Raw genomic sequence first — 21,536 nt, forward strand, 5'->3', positions numbered from 1 at the left:
TGCTGGGTCTAAGAGGAATCTGTGATTGAACAGAACTTCAATTTCCCCTATCCCATGCATAAGTGTAACTTCACTACCATGTGAGAGGTGGGTCAAAAACTTCACGGAGATACTGAATTAGATAGATAGATAGATAGATAGATAGATAGATAGATAGATAGATAGATAGATAGATAGATAGATAGATAGATAGATAGATAGATGATAGATAGATAGAAGATAGATAGGTAGGTAGATAGATAGATAGATAGATAGATAGATAGATAGATAGATAGATAGATAGATAGATAGATAGATGATAGATAGATTCAGTTCTTGGACATTGCATTAAATATAAATGATGTTCCTGCAATGAGTTCAGAACAGTTCCAGGGAGAGGGAAAAAAGACTGGAAGAATGTTGGTAGGTTCACATGGTTCTCTTTAAAAAAAATACAGGACAAAATCAGTTCTCTTTCTTTCTCACCTCCTATTTTTGGGACAACCAAGAAGGAAGCATTCTGTTAAAGGCAGTCCATCCTGTTTGCTGTACTTTATAAGTTATTGTTGCTAAATGATTGGGAACTGTCCATCACCAGCCAGAGAACTTGCAGTTTATTTAAGAAATTGCACGTGGGACAAAAGCAACTGATGGAGTGTGGTGGCCGCTGTGAATAGAGGGAGGGAATGCAATTAGTTGCCATGCTGTTGGAGCTTTTTACTTGTCAAACTGGAGCCTCATTGCTTTTGTTATTACCATGTAAAGGGAAATTGCAGGGTTTTGTTTTGGTATTAAGGGCCTTAACGGTTGCTGGCTGACACTTTATTTGCAAAGGCTGGATAAGTGCGGGAAAAGGATGGTGGTGAGAAAATCAAACAGAGGAACTCTTTCTCTTCTGGGGAGAAGTTCTTCCAGACCTCTAGGATTTTATATCCACTTCTGAATATAATGCAGCCAACGCACCTGTAAAATAAGGGTAATCAGTGCATAGTAGTTGCAGAGATTTTTACTCTTATGTTTTGCCTAAAAAGTTTTTCCTTTTTAGCAAAAATGTATTCTGGGGCTTAATTTACTACACACATGTCAAAAAACATGGGTAACAGGTCTTTATGGATTTAACAAGATTTATTTACTGGGAACATTCAGGAACTTTCTTTTTTGGTAAAATAGATTATGCTTTTGTGTATGAACTTGTGCTGCTTTTGTATAAATAACTGATAATGCTCTTCTGTGCGAGAAATTGCTTAACCATCACATTGGTCTTTGCTTCTGCACTAGTTATTTTTAGATTTGTAGTAAATTCAATGGTAGAAATTAGAGCGATGTCTTGGCAACTTTTCTCTTATAAATCAATAACGATAAAAAAAAAATAACTGACATGAATAACTTGTAAGACATGTAAAGAATAAGTTAGCATTGTTCAAATCACCGAACGAACAAACTGAAGCAGTATTTCTCTTTACTGTTCATCTAGGGAAACTTTTAATAAAAGTTGCTGCAGCAGAACATACGCTTTCCATTAAAAAAAATCCTGAAAACATACTAAGGTGATCTTGTCTTAGTTTTGTACAAAATGATCAGATTTTACCCAAAGGGGCAATTATTTATGCTAGCAAAAGTTAAGACATGGAACATTGATCTTAAAGCAGAAGACCTGCTAAAGACTTTATTTGCGTCAGAGTGACAAGGAAATCAACTTATTCCTCCTGCATGTCTATCAGTAAAAAATGGTTTGGTACTATCTGACAGTTGCTCATATAAAGTGATTGCTTGCTTCACTTAGGTGCTCATGCTTTCTTATGATTTTCTCTTGCTGCCTTGCTTCAGAGCTAAATGTTACCTATGCTATCTGAATTGTTGTATTGTTGTCATTGATTTCGAAGGTAACTGTTTTTTTTAAAATTATCCTTAACAGACAAAGAAGTGTGGGGGGTGGGTGGGTGAGAATTTGAATATTGTAACCTAGAAATGATTACTCTGGGTTTTGCTATCCATAGCCAAACTCTTAGAAAACGAGACACTTCTCTCAGCCAATATTCGATGTCATAATGGATGCTGAACGTTCAGAGAACTCCAGGCCTCAAAACCGGAAACATCTTGATCTTTTAGGACCATACTTTAAGTAAAAACATGGGTAAAGGAAAGGGAAGGAAACAGAAAGGGAAAAGCAGACAGGGAAAATTATAGAACAATTGGCATTTGGTTGTGAAGAAACAAAATCTTTTAGGATCAAGAGTGGGGAAAACAAAGCTGTAATGTACCCAAGAGATGCACTTTTAATGGGAATGGAAGATTTGAGTAGTAAAGAAGGAACACTCGCCTCTGGCTTCTCTCTGTTCCAGCATTTTGGCTGTTGGCATCTCAATTTGAATTGTTGGGTGAGTAACATTTGTGTGTTTGTGATTATGAATTTTGCTGCATGTAGTGTGCATATTCAACTTTCTAGTAATCACTGAACTAGTTGTATAACTTGTTTTCATTAGTGGCAGAGGTAACATTAAAAACAAGATAATTTTTATTTATTTATTTATTTTATTAAGGCAAAGTGAGAATCATTTTTGGAGAAGAGAATGGAGAGAATAATTTGCCAGTGACAGCTCTTAATATGCTTCAGATTGCATAACAACCCAAAACATTTTACCACATGCAAAGATGTGGGACTATTAAAATTGAGTTTTCTTGTTTTGGAAGGGAAGTCCTTCTCTTTTTGTAGTGTTGTCATAGAAAAGGGGATTTCAAAATTTGCAGCTGGTTACATTTATTTAAATAAAGCTGCTGGGTAAAGCTTGCCAATGAAAACAAATGTTTGTGGATGGGAGGATACTTATGTAAAATATTTACAAAAAGGCATAAAGCATACTGAAAGATAACCTTTTCATTTATTTTATAGTGCAACATATTTTGTTGTGCATATTTCACCTTTCCCTATTTTAGAACAAATTATTTAGAACTTAATTATTTAGATTACTGAAATAAACGGTATCTGTGACTTTTCAGAAGTAAATTCTATTGATTTCAGGCATGGGACTTTGGTTTTAATATTTTTTAATATTTTTTAAAACTAATTGCCCATCTAAGATTTCAGCCTTTTACATACTTATAGTAGTAAGCCATATGGATTACAGAAATGTTATTTTAATTTATATATCGTAAGTAAGTTTCAGATTCTTTACATTACATTATTTGTCTACTGCCTTGGTTAAAGGTTTCATCTGTAAATAATATTTATTATTCTGTTTATTTTGTTGCATCAAAAATGATGATACAATTTTTAAAGAAATTCTTCAAATTATTTGATTAATAATATCTTTAAAATACATCATTTTAAAACAAAAGAAAAAAATATGTATTTAAAATTCTTCAAACCGCAATTAGGGGACTGCAAAATATACTTCTTTGTATGTAATTTACAAGATATATCTTGCTGAAATTTAGGCCTGCTTATGGATTACTTTTTTTCATTCTCTTTTTTAAAAAACTTTGTTGAAAAATTAGTATTTTTTTATTTAAATATATATTTTTTAAAAAACATTAGTTTGCTAAGACTGCAATCCTAAGCGTATTTATTCAGAAATAAACTCCATGGAACTATATGAGGTTTACTCAAATACATATGCTTAGTTCTATAGCTAACTCAAGATTTTACCCTCAGAAGGATTCTACAGTACTTAAAAAAAATAAAGTAATTGAACTCAGTGGAAGTTATTATGAAATAGTGAGGAGTCAATTATTCTGTTATATCTTTCCCCCAAAAAAATTGATAAGCAAAACAAATGTAATCTATTTGATGTTTGGGGTATGCCTAAAACTTTTATACCATTATGTGATATACTTTTTAAGTAAAATAGGATAAGTTCTATTGCAGATTAATTATATATATTTCACAAGATATTAGAAAATTTGTAGCAGTATTTTTAATTTGTAATTCTTGATACTATCTTACAGAAAGTAAAACTTTATAAACTGATAAATCTAGTCCTTTCATTTCACTCTATCAAAACTTTAGATATTAGCAATTTTAAAAAAAATTGCTTCCAAATACTCCTTTTACTGGAAACAGTGCTGATTTTTCACTACTATAAATACTGAGTTTCGGAGTATTAATCAGTCCGGTACATAATACATGTATAAATACATAGATAGCCATACTGCGGTGACTTTGAAAAATCAAGAACAATATTTTTGGAGTAAAGCAATATAGGACTTTTCTGACTTTGCAAAGTGTAGCTATTTGTATACTAGACTTCTGTGATATTTTTAGGACCCTTCTTCACTTTTAGGCATTATATTCTTTATTTGTATTAAATTCAAATTGCAATGTATAAACAACATGGTTTAGGGAAAATATAAATATTACAAAGAATGTTTGAATTTCCAAAATATTGATTTTTGCCATCTTTTTTGAACATAAATAGTTAATCTTTTATAATGGTAGCAAAACAAAATGTGCCTCATGACTAATATTAAGTTAAATAATAGTATTTCCTTATTAATAATGAAAATTTAACTTTTCAAGCAAGATATCAATTTCTATAAATCTTTTACCTACCAATTTGAATATTATTTAGAAATTACATTTTTAGTAGTCAATCTTTCTCTCTCTATCTTTCTCTTCATAAGTCTTTCACATTGTATTAGGATTTGAAATTTTGCTTGTAAGCCATAGAGTCACTTTTTGTGAAATAGGTTAGGTATATAAATTTGCTAAATAAATATGTAATCCATTTAAAGTATATGTTTAAATGTTTTCCCTTTGGAATTGTTCAGTTTGCTGGGCTTCTTCCTCCTTTTCCTCTCAGAGTATAATTAATGCTCATGATTTCATCGTTACCATTTCTAGTAAGTTTCCCTGAATTTATTCAAACTTCTTTGTTGCCAGTTATGATTAGAAAAAAAAACCTTACAAGTTAATAGTTTGTTTTTTGTTCTTGCAAAGCAACTAAGTAAAATATATTTGAGCCATCAAAAATAGTTTTCTCTAATATGATAATTTATCAAGACATTAAAAGAACCTGGATAAAAAACTATGGTATCTAATTGAACCTTTCCCAATTTTTATTTATTTGAATATAATATTTCAAAGTTCTGAAGCAAGAAGTTGGCCCCTGTTTTATTAACCCTGCAGATAATAATTTGGAGCTTGATTAGCTTTTGAGGAAGTTGGTAGCCCTTATTTAATGAGAACAATTCTCCAATCAGAAGGGAAAAAAAACAGTGAGTGAAAAATAGAAGAGAAGCGGTAGTATTCAGGTCACCTCCTCTTTTAAGGGGTTTGTGGGCATAGGGGTTAGGGTTGTGGGGTGGGGGTTTTTTTGGGTAAAAGTCTGGCAAGAAAAGTATTTTCCATACACATGGCTGTCAGTGCTCCTGCCATCATTTACGTGAAGGAAGAAAATGAGTCCTTTTAACATTAGGAGCTATGTTTATCAATGGAAGCCTTGTCCTCAGCTACAATGGGGAATGAGCTTAGGGCAAGACCTTAGGCAGAAATGAGCTATGTTAAAGTTTGAAAGGGTTCAGAGCACTGTATCAGTGACAATAGACTAAGGAGAAGTAGATTCCTGGAGAAAATGCTTAGTCAGGTGTGAAAGTATTCTTTATGTCAATAAAATGTATGTTGAGTCAGTAAATATAATGGTTCTTAATTCCCTCAAGAATAACACAGAAGGAATTGAGCAGTTTGCATTTGTTGTGTGCAAAAAGTCTTTAAAGTGACATTTGGGGGGAAAAACAACGATTAAATATAACTATGGCATTAAAATACCTGTCGTGTATTTGTATAAAATATTAGAATATAGTTATTGTTAATAACTCCAAAATGCTTTAGTTGACCTACTTCCTCCTAACTTATTTAACTATGTTAGAGATAAATAAGGTTAAATATAATATCTATGAGAGTAAACAACTGATATCAGCTTTAAAAGAAAAACATGTTATTCCTTGGAAGGCTTAGTGATTAAAAATTACTGATGCAGATGGTATAATGCAGAGTTCTGGCACAAAGTATAGAAAGCATTCAAGACCTACTGTAATTGATTTTGTTCTCTGTCTATCAGATTTATAAAGTCAGTTTAAAGTTTACAGTCCAATTTTTATTCTGCATATTTTACATTCAAAGAGTACTGTAAAAGAGGAGGACATGGCAGAAAAATCAGAATGGAGACCAGAGTTTTACAGTTGAATTGTAACTTTTGTCTCTTACAGTTCTGGTCAGCATCTTAGAGTAAAAATTAAAATACATAGGTCTAAGACACAGTGCCTAGTAACATGGTCTAAAGATAATAAAAGTGATCAGTGTGGGTTAGAATCCCTGGCTGCTAATTGTGGTAGGACAAATTTATGATTCAGATAGGTACACAATACGAGAGTTTCATTCCTGGGTGTAGTCTAATGGAATATATATCTTGGGCCCAACTTATTCCTATTTGTCCTTATTCCTTTCTGTCATGTAACCTTCTTGTTCTAAGTACATTTATTGCTGTTGCGTTTACATATATTTGATATTACTCCCCACATACATAATAATTGAGATCAAATCCCAACACTGTGCAAACAAATTTGTACAAATAGATGTTTTCCTCTTTTCTTTCCTTCAGTCACAACCTTCCAGAGTAGATTTTGAGAATGAGGACATTTGGCTGGTGAACTAGAGAAAGAGGAAGTTATTTCTCCTATTCCCTTGTTGCTGGACAGAAGCTGTTCCATCAGCAGAGGGAGTTAATTTTATACACCCCTAAGATTTCTTTCACTTTTCTCTTGGAGAAATTTATACGAATATTTTACCTTTCTCTTGGAGAAATTTATAGGAATATTTTACCATTCTCTTGGAGAAATTTATAAGAAATTTTTCACGTTTCTCTTAGAGTAATTTATAGGAATTTACTCAAGGCGCAGCTACATTTTTAATACACTATGGCTGAAATATCTAATATAAAGGTCTGGTGTATGTTATCTTCATTTATACATGTGCTAAACCATTCTTAATTTTACAGTATTGTTTTCATGTCTCTAATGCAATCTGATTTACTTCAGGCAATGATTGACAGACAATAAGGAAAAACGGGAAAAAGCCTGACTGTTCCAAACTATTTTTATTTAAATTTGCTTCTTCATAAAACCAGAAGTTTACCAAAAGTAGGATCCTCCTTACATTTTCACCCATCTTTTGTTGGTATTTGTTGGTGTTCTATTAAATATAGTAAAAAAAATCCTGTTCTATTATTCATTAATGGCATTTAAAAAAGATGTACTTTCAGAAAATTTCAGTGTTGTAAGAATAATTATTTAGTTTTATTATAATGTAAGCAAAACCAAAGTAATAGAAAAATATACTCTAGAAAACAATCATCTGTGTGGACAAGGGAATGAGCTAAGATGATATACTAGTACTTTTTATCTAATTTCCGTGTGCTACTTTTTATACTCATTTGATTGTACCATAATTGCTTTTGGGACGGGGTGGGGGGAGAATAAGGCAATTGCTCTGTTGATTTGAAAGACCGAAAGAGATTGAATATTAATTCTCAATATCCACATTGTTTATAGTCTCTCCTCGATTTCCCACCCCAAAAGTGTATTTAATGCAGTTCTGTAATCCTACTTGTAAAACCAGATTTCTTTATTACAAACCAGAAGTATATCCAAAATTACCTTTGCCTTCTTAATTAAATTGCTGGCCATCTTTGCCCTAACCTTTTTCAGTAAATGTGCCTAACATTTTGGTGCCATTAAACTATTAATAAAACTAAATTGTAATGGACAATCACTGTTCAGTTTTATATCTGTTTGGATGTAGTATAAAAGTATCTACCACCATATTTTAGCAATCTGTCCAAAATGAAGTTGCATAAAAGACATCCATGTTACTCCCACCATGATGGTGTTTGACCCCCATTTTTTGGGGGGGGAGTTGTATTTTGTGATATCATATGCGTTCTGGAAGCATGTGGTTCTTTTTTTCAGGGTTTTAGACCTTTTAGTATTTGTAATTATAAGCCACACAGACTTATGTCGAGTTTGACAGTCTCTAAATTGTAATAGCTATCATCATATGTAACATTTTATATAAAAGATATCTCAATAAGATATCTTAAGAGTTTGAAATGAGAATGGCCTAATAGAAAACCCTTCACATTAAGTCTGTATCATATTTTCTATTAAGCACTGAATCAAAATAGCAAAATGTCAAAGGATGCTCCTTCATAGCATCCATTGCAAATCTGGGGATAATTCAGAAACTCATGCCTTCTAAATTTCAGTTTCAGAATGCTATGCTTGGATACTGAATGAGTGTGCAAAAGATGAACAAACCATGTCAGCAAATAAATTGAATTTTAGAGATCTATCTTGACAGAGAACTATGAATAAACTTATAGTCTTAAACTGTCAAATTATTTGGCTGTTTATATCATCCTCAATGATTATCCATATAAGCCATCAGTATATATTGTCCTTATCGTTGGAATAATATTTGAGAATATCCTGATGTGTTTGATTTCCTAAGAATGAATAACTATGTTAGTTCACCTTGCCGAGGGGAATAGTAAAACATATCCTATAATGATAATATAGTTGAAAAAGTAGTTGAAATGAACAGGTTAAAACAGTCTGAATATAGACTGATCAGTCTTGGCTTATAACACAACAGAGATAACTGTAATTGAAAAGAAGCAAGTGGAAATAATTGATGTGGCAATTCCAGGGGATAGTAGAAAAGAAGACAAAGAATTGGAGAACATCACAAAGTATGAAGATCTGAAAATCAAAATTGAAACCAGTCATGGTGGTCTTGGTGGTTATCTGCACACTGGATAGCATTCCAAAAAACCTTGAACAGATGTATAAAATCTGCGCATTGACAGAATTTCCATCTGTCAATTGCAAAAAACCACACTGCTTGAATCCACACATATACCAATACATTACAGCATCCTAGTTTCTCAATGTGTATGAAAGCCGCACCAGCTAAAGAACTGGCAGTTATGACTTCACATTGTTGTGAACAGATAACCTTCTGAATGTGAAGTTAGGGTCTTCACCACTGGGCCACCACACAGCTCAGATTATGAAAACAACAACAACTGTTAGTGTTTTCACTATTTTTCAAACTAGCAAATTAAATTAATTTATCTTTATTACAATTATCTCTATTTTCATTTATCTTCCTTATCATAGAGTGTGATTATTTCATGATTACATGCACTGTAATCCTCAACATGTTTACTAAACCCCTAAGCATTCAGTGATGCTGTCTAGTTATGTTTTTAATTATTGTAGCATTATGGAGTCCTGCAATGTACTCAAAAATAATTCTTATAACATTTTTTAAAACTACTTTTTTAAAAAGAAGTATATAAGTAGTTATATAGCTTTGGTACAATTTTAATTTTCATCATTACTTTACAGCATTACTTTTTCAATCCAACTGAAAAATTGCAAAGCAATTTTAATATAGCATAATGAAACATGCTTTGAAAGACTGAAGTATTTCAAAGGAAATTCATGTAATTTTAAAAAGAATAAATCTTCTAATTTTCTTGCATCTTTTGAAAGTGTCCATCCATCTCTTTTTGGAATGACAATTGCTAATCTAGATTGAGGATAATGGTAAACACTATGACAGCTCCTGGGCTAAGGTGGCACTTGTAGACACTGCTCACTGTCCCTATTCTTTTAATGTAATTCCTTTTACTTGATGTTAATGCAAATTGTTCCTTACTGAAAGTAATAAAAGGAAATGAAGACACATTTTAAAATGAAAGTTGACGCTAATCCATTCTTCATCTAATACTAGACTCTTTATCTTTGCTGCTACCTAATCTGGTTTAATGTCCCTCTTGTAGGATTTTAGTGTAAATCCTCTATAGGGAATAGGTTTTTTCCCCCTTCTCCTTCTCTCTTGTGAGTGTGTATGAATCTGTGTGAATTGCAATTGGATTATTTGCAGGGGAAAAATGGCTCAGCAGTCTGCTTGTTTCATTTCTATGGTGTTTGTGTGTGCGTGCAAATTTCACTGTGTGTTAAAAACAAAAACAGATTCTCCTCTCCCAATTTTATTTCTTCTCTTTCTACGTAGAGGAATAATAGTTCAACTATAACACAAAATTTGGTATTTGATATTTTATTTCTGAAAGTGGTGATACGGTTTTAAGCATGTCCTTCTTTCTACTTCCTTCCTCTAAACTGTATTCGCTGCCAATAAGAAAATACATATTAATATCTTCTGTTATTTGAAAATTGGGACTCTGGCCATATGACTGTTTAGAAGACGTTATCGTGGAATTCAATAAGTCCCATTCAGTTCACTGACATTTGCCTTGCACATAAGCATGTATAGGCTTTGTCATCTACATGCCAATCAGTCTTTGCTTGCTTGCTTTGTTTTTTGTTTAAGGAACTAACATTCCAAATTATTACTATTTCTTTCTTAGGACATAGTTATAAAATGAAAAGAAATAGATGGTGGGTTAGCAATAAACTTTAATTTAAGAAAGACATGGAGCTGAACATGGACATATCTTGAGGATAAAGTTTAAAATATATTCAGAGAAGAGTGGGCCATAGTGTGATAACTGCTTCGGAAAAAGCCAAAATCTACCTTTTCTTTTAAGTACTATAGGGCCAATGCTAATTTGGATGCATGATTGGCTCAGGTTGGTTCATGTCTACACACAGAACAATTGCTGACACATGGATTTGATATGTGACCAGAGCTATGTGCCCTGAAATGAACCCTGCAGCACACACATCTGATTGTGAATAAGATCTGTGTGTCAGCAATTTTAGAGTTACTTATTTTGCAAAGGGTGAAAAATATTTTTATACCTGGTAGAGATGACTAAACAACTGCTTCTCAAGACTTTTTGTCACACCTCAAAGTTCAAAAGTGCAAATATCATGTCTTAATTTAAACAAAGGAAACAGAAAAAAACCCTTAGTATTACAACAGCAGTTTTGCTCCAAATGGTAAACAATATATAGCAATAAAATCTTTAAAAGGTATTATAGAAAGTTCAAGTAAAATAAAGTCTAGGCTCTCCCATGTATGGCATTTGCTAAATTCCTTCACCATATCTGATCTCTTCAGCTCAATGGCAATGGAAAAGGAAAGACTGCAAGCACAGTTTGTGGTATGAATGCTGGAATTTCAGAACAGGTGGTGTTTTCCCATTGGCTGGAACCCCTGGGATGCCCCACCTTCTTGGCTTTACATTCCCATGGAACCTCATCATTTCACTGTGCTTTTGAAATTGAACAAATGACTCTTACTTTGCAGCAAAAACAAGTGTATGGTGTTACATTGGGATTAGGGGCAGAGGGCACCAGAAGCTAGCTTTTTCATTGGTATACTGGAGGGAATACTGGCTAGTTCATGACTTGTCCTGAACTGTCCATGACTTGTGATAGCCCTGGTAAGGACACGATAGGTCAGTGAAAAAACATTTCTGACCATTTAAAGAGTGGCTTTCTAGAGTGAGTGAAGAAGTCCCTAAAAGAGAGTAAAGAGCCTTCATTTTGGTATTTTATGCCAAAAAGTTATCTTGTACCAACATTGAGTTTATTTCAGTTTACTTCTTAATAAAGAAACTTACGAATCCCAAAGCATCGGAGACAGGAGGAATAAAGAACACTACTAAAGCTACTCTCTCATTCTGAACATGAAGAATCATAAATGCTAAAAACATCTGTGACTGTGTATCTGGGTGTATGATTGTGTGTGTGTATGGGTTTATGCAGTGCACATGTGCATACGTATAAACAGCTACTTTAGTGTGTCTACTTGGAACGTTATTAATGCAACATCTTCCTACACTTTCTATTTTCTATTCTTACAGTCTAACAAAGTCCCAGTTGTGCAGCACCCACACCATGTACATCCTCTTACACCGCTTATTACATACAGCAATGAGCACTTCACGCCAGGGAATCCTCCTCCCCACTTACAAGCCGATGTAGATCCCAAAACAGGTAGGTTGCAAGACTTATTACAGAGGGATGTTTGAGATGGAGCTAGACATTGAAGAAATTGTTTAAATGAGTTTGTGTCTGGTCGATTAAGTATAACAAAAATGATTTCAAAATGATGGGAAACAACCAACTAATTGTGATGAAAATTCACAAGTTAAGTAAGTTGTGGTTTCCTTTATGCAACATTTTGAAATTATGTGGCCTATCATCCATTGCACCCTAATGGTAATGCAGTCCATTTCTAATGTTTTCTTTTTGGTAGGATACATTGATGCCATCAAGAAATTAAACCTATGGTTTAAAGAAAAATACCAAGATGATACTCAACTGTTCCTAAAGCTGTTCAAAATAATATACTTATATTTGAACAATCTTAATCTTCCCAAAGCTATATGAGCAAATTTATGTATATCAAAGCAAGCCAAATGTCAAATATTTCCTCTCTGATTTTACATAATAAAACTAATGTATCTTTATTAAACATTCTAATATGAAAAACATGTTATTGAACCAATATCCTCTTAAGAATATAAGACACTGTTTAGTATTCCAGAAGCCCATTGCCCTTTTGTATTATATATTTATATATCACCTAGTCAATCAATTCCAGTAACTTACCAGTTTTATATGAGTAAAACTAGTAAACAACAATACAACAATGACCTTTACTTCAAAATTATTGTAAATAATTAATGTCTTACCTTATTAGGCAGTTGTGGATTTAAAATCATCCAATGCACTTGTCAAGTCTGGTAATCAGTTCTGAATATTGCATCTGGACTAAACTCAAAACATGATTATGTGCTATAATTTTAGACAATCTCAATATTTCTTACATCAACAGGAATGGTTAAAACATAATTAGAAATAAGCTGATGTAAATTATTAATAACCCTGGTAGTCCGCTATACCTGCCCTAAATAGGGCAGGATTACTTATCAATAGTGGTTTTTGAACTGGATCATTTGAATTCCAGAAAAAAGAAAAATTAAAATGTAATTCAAGTAATAAGGTTGAAAATCAGTTAAGCCAACAACAGTGGGAAAAAGTGAGTCTTGACTGTTTTTCACACCTATCACCATTGCAGCACCCCAGCGGTCATATGAACAAAATTTGGGTGCTTGGCAACTGGCATATATTTATGAAAGTTGTGATCATGTGATCACTATTTGTACCTTTCCAGCCAGGTTCCAACAAGCAAAGTCAACAGAGGAAGTCAGATTCACTTTATGATTGCATGATTCAGTTAACAACTGCATTAATTCACTTTAACAACTGTAGCAAAAAAAGATCATTAAATAGGACAAACCTTACTTAACAACCGTCTTGCTTAGCAGCAGAAATTTTGGCTTAGTTGTGATTGTAACTTGTATAAAACCTGAGAAAATATTCACTTTTACAAGGTTTATATTTTCCCACTGGAATTTTTAACCCTATATTTATATCAGTATGAACATTTGATATTACATTTACAGAAAGAAAATATTATTGAAGTAATTATTCCCATATATTTAAATATATCCAAACACCAGGTAAAACCCCAGTCTATACAAATTTCCAGTAACTACATTGGAACCAAAGGAAGCATATAAAAATAGATAAAATTTAATCATCTGATACTGATATTGCTGTAATATGCATCTGATGTTGTTGTGCTATCTCTATACATTGTGTTGTATAATAGTCATAATTTTCACAAAACATAATAGTTTTGTGTTCAGCTGCATTTAGACTACATTTCTAAACCTTACAAAACAGGCCAATTGCGCTACTATTAAATTAAAGTTACAGGTAGCACTTGTTCAGTGACTCCCCTGTTTAGCAACTGTTCCCAGTTATGGGGGTGATGAAAAAGTAACTTTATGACTGACCTTTAATTTAGGACCTGTAAAGCAAAGGAAAAATAAAATAAGATCATAAGCAAAGTCAGTTTCATTGGTGGCCATTTCACTTAACAACCAAGTTGCAGGTTTCAATTGTGGTTGTTAAATGAGAATTACCTGTAAATATTGGAGAAGATAAAAGATATATCTGATAACTTCCATAAGGCATGCAGGTGGGTGAATAAATAATCCCTTTTAAATAATCTTGGCCTAAGGGTTAAAGAATCACATTTTAATCAAAGTATTTAAAAATGAACAAAACACAGATTTGGCCTAAACTTCTTTCAGAAAGTTTCATTGTAACAAATCAAGGCATTTGCATTGTCAGATCAAGTTTTTATGAATTGTTCAAAACTATTTTGATTCATGAACAGGATAAGCCCTAGTGTTGTCTGAACAAAAATGCCATGATGGTTTTTGAATTTTTTAAATCAACATTTAATAAAGAAATGGGGCAATGCTTTTATTGATTCTAAGCCCCCTAGAATCACCTCTGGGCAAACTGGAGGACATATAAGTTAAACAAACAAACAAACAAAACAAACAAATAAATCCAATCTTTACCAGTCTTCAAAATTACCATTTATTATTGTTTTTATTTAAAAATAAATTTAAAAATAATAAATTTCAAACACTATTGGGTATTAAACAGCATTTTTAAAAAGTTTGGTACTATGTTCAGTATATTCCTTTTACCATTTTAAAGAATGATTATTGCATTGTATTCTTTACATGGTTGAGATTTATTAGTATTAAGAAGTAGATCTGGTTTGTTTTAACTAAAATTATATATTTTAGTCAGTGCTTTTTTTGTAAAAGAAAAAGGTGCCGGAACTCACACATGTCATACAAGCCACCTTGTCTACCCTACAAGGTTCTATCCAAAAAAGGTGCCGGAACTCCGTTCTGAGCGTTCTATGAGGAAAAAAGCCCTGATTTTAGTAAACTGGTACAGTAATGGTCTTTGCTCTTTAGATCGCATAAAGAATTTAAGAGGTCTTGCGGGGAAGCGGTTAATCCAATTAAACTTAATTAAAAAGTAAAATTGATAATCTGAATATATATCAAATGTGGTTAAAGATTACTAGAGTTTCAGATAACATATTTAGATAATGCATCCATAAATGCATGGATTGTTGCATTGCATTTTTTTCCTAACCCACAATTGTCTGTTCTTGCATTTCACTTAATTCTAACTTTAAAAGGAATGTCATGCACCCATCTATGAATGTTGCAACTAACTGGCAGTTAGGTTGTTACCATTTAAACAATGGTTACGTATGGAATAATTTTTAAATATGATGGACATACTTAGACTATATACTTTGCTCTGTGAAAATTATTTCAAGGGTGTAAACTGTTCACTAGATCTTTAAAGCCCAGGTAATGAAGAAAAAAAGAAACCTGCCATTACCTGAAAATGTCCCATAGGAAGATTTAATTTATAATCAATGTTTTATGAACAACTTAAACAAAGTTTTAGAGCTGTGAATACTGTGTCTCTTCATTTTAATGTTTTCTCTTCTGAATTTTGCTTTTTCTGTATTGAAAAGCATTAAGCCACTTTAAAATACTAACCATTACTCTCCTGAGAAAGTTAGCATTATAGGATATACATTTATAACCTATCTTTCTTCAATCTACCATCTATAGACATGTTGAAATTTCCTAGCCTACATCTATGGCCAAAGGGTTGCAATCATAACACTTTTGAAGAATACAAGTTTAGGAAATATCGTTATGAGCAGTTACATATTTTGGACAATTCTAAATAAACACTTTCAGTCAGCAACACAAAACTGGGAGGTGGGGAATTTTTTTTATTTCAAGTTAGTCATGTGCTTTAAAAAAGTATATGGTAAATAACAAGGTCAGATATATTTAATCATTAAAAAAAACAGGATTAGTTGCTGTTCTCTGCAAGTTATTAGAAATAAAGCTGCATCTACCCAATCCATCCAAATCTTGCCAAAAACAGTATTATTTATAGTGTGCCCAATTCTCACAACATAAAGGCCAAACTATATAATATCCCTATCCTAAACAAAGATATCTGTTTCTTTTTCCCTTTCAAATAGGATTCTGATCCAGATTATGCTGAGATAGGCACAAAGGAAGTTTGCTTCTGTTTGACATCTCTTATCTGCAGAAAAATAAATTTCCAATTAAATGAATGGCTGGTTTTATTGCATGTAAAAACTGCATAAAATTTAACTTTCTCCTTTGACTTTTATTCTAATGTGGCTTAATACAGACTAACCAGAAATCCTACAGCTATTTCTGATTTTGGTGAATTACAGCAATTTCATAAATTTAAGTCTAGTTTCTAGAGGTTGTTTTAAGGTTTCAGTTACTTGAATATAATGGTAAAATCATATAAAATGAATGTATTCATTCAGTGTTGAATATTATCATTCCCCAAACTGCTTGTTCATAGCAACAATGACAGGACATAGGAGGCATCTCTTTGTGTTTATTTTTATTACTTAATTTGTAGAGAAACAGAACAACTTTAGGGTCAAACCCTAAATGCTCTCTCTCTTGGCTTTCTGTCAGGTTACGCCAATGGCAGAGCTACTGAATTTAGACACATTTTTTAGATGCTCATCTTGTAGTTGTAACTCTGATAGCAAAATGAAGATTTTTTTTCCAAAAGAAATATTATAAGCATAAATTGAATAATACAATGATAACATAATGGTTCCTGCCGGCAATCTAACCCAGTCCATAAAATAGCCATACTAAAAAAAAAAATCACGATGATAACCAAACCTCTAAATCCCATGCCTAAGGAAACATCAATGTCTTCAAGTTCTTAGGAAATGCCAGCAGGGTTGAGGGCAAGAGAATCTGAATGGCTTGATGTTCCAAAAGTTAGGTGCTTTGACAGAGAAGGCATGCTTCTTGCCACCCTTCCCCACCCCCCTAAGATGGCACTGTTTGATGGACAAGATTTGAATCTTGTCTACCCTGTCAGCTTTAATAGAATGGACAGAAACACTTGGGAAAATATGCCATCCTTTCGGGCACAGTGGAAGACTGTACTACCAACCCTGGTTGCAGTCCTCTTTGCTACCAACTCATTATTTGTACTCATGCTGCCCAACCAAATGTATGGGCATGGATTATAAATACATCAAGTAGTTCCTTAATTAATATTGTAGTAAACTTAAATTTGTTTAAAATATTTTAAAACTTTGTTTTATAGTATACAGGAAAAGTACTCAAGTAATTGAAAGGAAGTATTAATAAGCATCAGTTAACAGATGACACTATCCCACCTCCTTGAAGATAGTTGAAAATTGGATTATCCTCTTGAGATCAATGTTGTAAATTTTTAAAACAAACAAAAACTGGAACAAATTTATCTATGCAAGATGAGAAATAAACCTTAAGGCGAAAATAGAAAAAAAACATCACATCATAAGATGATCTTATTTTAGAAAAATAACTCTTTGGTTATTAAAAGCATGGATAAAAGCAACACACCTGATAGCACAAAATGGAGGTAGAGTATCCTTGTAAGGTTTGCAGAACAAAGACCTCTATGGTCTTTGAATGTGGAGAAGAAGAAAGATCAAATGTCCTACTTTTGTAGTACTGTACTAAATAGGTTGTTCTGGTAAAGAAGGACAGTCAGTAGGCCTTGCCTTTGAATATAGGAAAGGGTAGTACTCACTACATAGAAATTAGGATTGTGTGCTACCTCACATTGTGTGCTACCTCATTCATTTTTCTCTTTTTATGCTCTGCCATGACCCAGTTTTATGATGCTTCCCTTTTGTCTTTCCTAGGAATTCCACGGCCGCCACATCCTCCAGATATATCTCCTTATTATCCGCTATCACCGGGCACTGTAGGGCAAATTCCCCATCCGCTAGGATGGTTAGTACCACAGTAAGGAGTTCCATTTTTTATTTTTTTTTATTTTTCATTTTTTATATATGTCTATTTGTAAATATATACATGAAAGGGGATGTTTATCATTGTTATTTCGTTTGACTGAAATGTGCATTTTAAAATAAATATGTTTGCCAGCTGCCAATTTATAACATTGAGACATTAATAATTTGATCAATAAAGTTTAAATGATGGCTCATAAAATATTGAATAAGACTGGTGAGCAGCTTTTAATTGGTTTAAATTTCTGATGATCCATGAAATGATTATTTCAAATGTTAGTACAAAGTATTGGAAATAAAAATTCCAGGATATTTTATGTTAGCAATCTGCTAATTTTGATGGTTATTTTTATAATTTTTAATACTTGCTTGTAAAATATCACATTTATATTTATCTCTAAAGATAAATTATTTTGGAATATTTTTTTATTTTTATGAAACATGTTTCAAATATTAAGATGGAGCTACGTGCTGGATAGGAGAAATATTGATGAAGAAAACAAACTGTTTTTAAAATGTGTAAATAACATGAAAATTAAGCAAGGATTCAAATTTTAAGCTATGTAATAACAAGTAAACAGTTGTTCATGAACCTCACATGATTCAAGACTAGAGGATCACACTTAAATTATTCAAGCAGAATTTTTCAATGTTTTACTTAGCAGAAAACAAAACAAAAAGGGAGAAATTATCAAACATTTTAAAAAATTGAAACACAAATATATTTGGCATGTAAATTGTCTAACACATTTAGACTAATTGTCTCAGTAGCAAGTAATTCTTAGCACATACTTGTACCAATCTACTTACTACAACATGCTCAAAATAAGAGAGGCTCAATAATTTCAAATCTTCACATAATTATCTGGTCAAATGCACCAGACATTTTAGGCACTATAATATTTCAACATTTTGGCATGTTTGACTTTTGCTCATTATTTTCCTGATTTTTGAATTTTCTAATTTTTAGCTTTAAATTATCTTGTATGTCTAATAAAATCTACATGGCAAACCTATATTGCAGATGTATTACACATTCCTTTACATATTATGCAAATTATGCAAATTGTTGCATAAAATTATTATTAATGTGTTTTACTTTCAATAAGTAGAAGGTTGTTAGCTGCTTTGCATAACTGGAACAAATGGATTTCACCATGCACACCTCTATAAAGTTATTTATTATTATATGTTGTGAAAGCTGTCTTAACATTATGCAAGTTATTTTTATTTTATAGATGAAATGTATGGTCCAGAGACTGAAGAAAATTAATGATTTTTATGACAGCAAAAGTTAATAAATGAAAAAGCAATGCATTTCTATACAGTAGCAAGACTTTACAATGTGTTCTTTCATTTGCTACCTCTATAGTATGAATCATACTTCATGAATCACTTCTGCAGAAAAAAAGAAATACATTAATATTTAACAGTTTTACTTCTGATTCTATTTACATAAACCACATTATTGTACTTCTACAACACTCATGGCCAAAATCCTCAATACCAAAAATTTTTAAAATATGATTATTCCACTTATCCCTTTATGCTTTTTGTTTGACCATTTACATTTGACAAACATAGGATCCACTCCATACCAAAACAAATTGGATGTATGTAGGCTATTACTAGTACCAACAACTATAACAATAGATACCAGACAAAATCTTTCCATTTAGCTCAAACATTTGAAATGCAGATAAAAAAATAACATAGCACAGACAAATAAACCTCAGTCAGAAAAATCTTTCATAAGAATGCAGTTTGGTATCTTGATGTATTTTTTAATTATTGTAATGAGGTATGATTGTCTATTGGTTACCCACAATACTTCTTGGGGACTCTCCCCTGGTAACTCTTGTCAACACTTGTTAATCTGACAAAAGGCTACAAATTAAGCTCTGTTAATTTAATGTTTTCTCACCGAGATCTAAATACCAAAAGAGGCCCAAAGCGCAACTGAAGTCCTTTGATTCACTGTACTTTATTTTGGTATAAATTTACATTCATTATTGTTTTCCTTTGGATGTGTAGCCCTCAATTAGTGTGATGGCTCCATTAAAGCAAGCAAGACTTCGCCTTTAATTATTACAACAAAACACCTAGTTTCAGCTTGGGGAGAGGGTCTCTATTGACATAAGCAGAGGTTATAAAATTTAATTAGCCATTCGTATCAGATTTATGGCATTCAAATTGTTCTGAATTTCTTTCCTTTGATCTGTTGCTGTGCAATCCCCAAGATTTTTGTTCCAATCAAACGAGAATAAAACTTACTGGACAGAGAACTTTATTTCTTTTTTTAAAAAAACACACAAAAAAACCCTATAATTGTTATTTTTTTATTCATTTTTTCCCTATCTTTCTAGGCAAGGTCAGCCAGTCTATCCAATCACAACCGGAGGATTCCGACATCCCTATCCCACTGCTTTAACCGTCAATGCTTCCATGTCAAGGTGAGTTCAAAATACTTGGGTCTAAGATATGGGTCAACTGCTACTTCCATTTATTATTCATTTTGAGTGACAAAGCTTTGCTAAATCATATGCCTTAATTATATACTGATCTCCCCAATTGATATAAAAACTCCTCCATTGTTTCTCATAAAAAAATCCCCTATAATATATAATGAAATGTGGTGTTTAGAAGTTAATTTGTTTTAACTGATAGCTAACTGGAGGAAAGCAGTTTACTAACCTAGGATATTAAGAAGCCAAGAGCTTATGCTCTTACACATTTTGTTTTCCCAGTGGTGTCTTCCTTCTAACATGAGTTTCTTGTGAAGAACAGAAGCAATCTACATATTGTTGGTAGAGAGATGTTAAAATATCTCCTTGTTCCCAAATATTTTTACTTCAGATAAAGAGACTCACCTGATCCTGTAATGATTAAGAGATACATATTTATTTTCTTTTCCCCAAACTCCAATTAATTCCACCTAATTTTCCAAGATATGCTAGTTTATTTACAAACTGCTTGATAGGACTATGTTTAAGTAAGCACTAATTGCTCTTAATGATATTTTTATTCTCTGTTCATCTGATTTTCAGTCCAGTTAATTAAATCGGTGGAGGTTTAGACTTTCCTGATGGGCTGAATCAGCTAATCCATTTTGTTGATGGCTCATAATTGAATTAGCATGTATTACATAGCAAGGATCTACATTCAACCTCATGTCTCTGAAGGCTAGACAGCAGAGGGGGAAGTGTCTTAAAGATAGCAGGAATATGAAGAAGTAGAAAGGAAGTTTCTTGGCCAATGGAAGAAGCCAAATAAACAAATTCTATCTGCAAACACATTATCAAAATTCCATTCTCTGTTGTTATTCTGCTATTAATTTTGTACATGTGTAAAAGATAAGCAGGGTCTGAAAAGATGTCATCGACTTCAGTTTAATTGTTATCAGTGAGGTTGTTCTATTATTTTGTTTAGTTTTTTACAAGAGGTGACAATGTAAGGGAAAGGGGGACAATATATTCCTCAGCTACGCCTTTATGAAAAAGAGCTAGTTAGAAAGGGTATACAGCAAACTAAATACATTATTGTGATAGGGGGATGACAGAAGTACAAGTCTATTATACTTACAACAGTTATAAGAATTGTATGCTCCTTGCCCTACTCTGGCACATCCTTTGATATTCATTCTATTCAGCAGCAGGGCCAGGACTTCTCAGAATTAAGTGATGGGTCATTATACTTTAAACACCACGGAGAAGCCTAGATTGGCAATTAAACAGCACTTGCTGACACTCGCTTGTGCCACTCCATGACCCCCTTTAGATTGAGATGTTGAAGCTCGGGGCCCTCA

At 32.6% G+C, this 21,536-nt stretch overlaps 1 protein-coding gene across 18 annotated transcripts in view; it reads left to right on the forward strand.

The window, feature by feature from the left end:
* TCF7L2 (transcription factor 7 like 2) overlaps positions 1 to 21,536 on the forward strand; it is a 213,501-nt gene that overhangs the window by 163,545 nt on the left and 28,420 nt on the right. For 14 of the 18 annotated variants that reach the window (XM_081328837.1, XM_081328853.1, XM_081328847.1 and 11 more), the window contains exons 5-7: positions 11,814 to 11,946; positions 17,624 to 17,726; positions 20,098 to 20,184. In XM_081328837.1, the coding sequence (XP_081184963.1) occupies positions 11,814 to 11,946; positions 17,624 to 17,726; positions 20,098 to 20,184 (323 nt within the window). The remainder of the gene's footprint in view (positions 1 to 11,813; positions 11,947 to 17,623; positions 17,727 to 20,097; positions 20,185 to 21,536) is intronic. The other 4 variants (XM_081328848.1, XM_081328851.1, XM_081328852.1 and 1 more) reach the window with 1 other exon arrangement.

This window comes from Vipera berus, assembly GCF_964194415.1.
Source record: "Vipera berus genome assembly, chromosome: 5".
Classification (NCBI taxonomy): Eukaryota; Metazoa; Chordata; class Lepidosauria; order Squamata; family Viperidae; genus Vipera; species Vipera berus.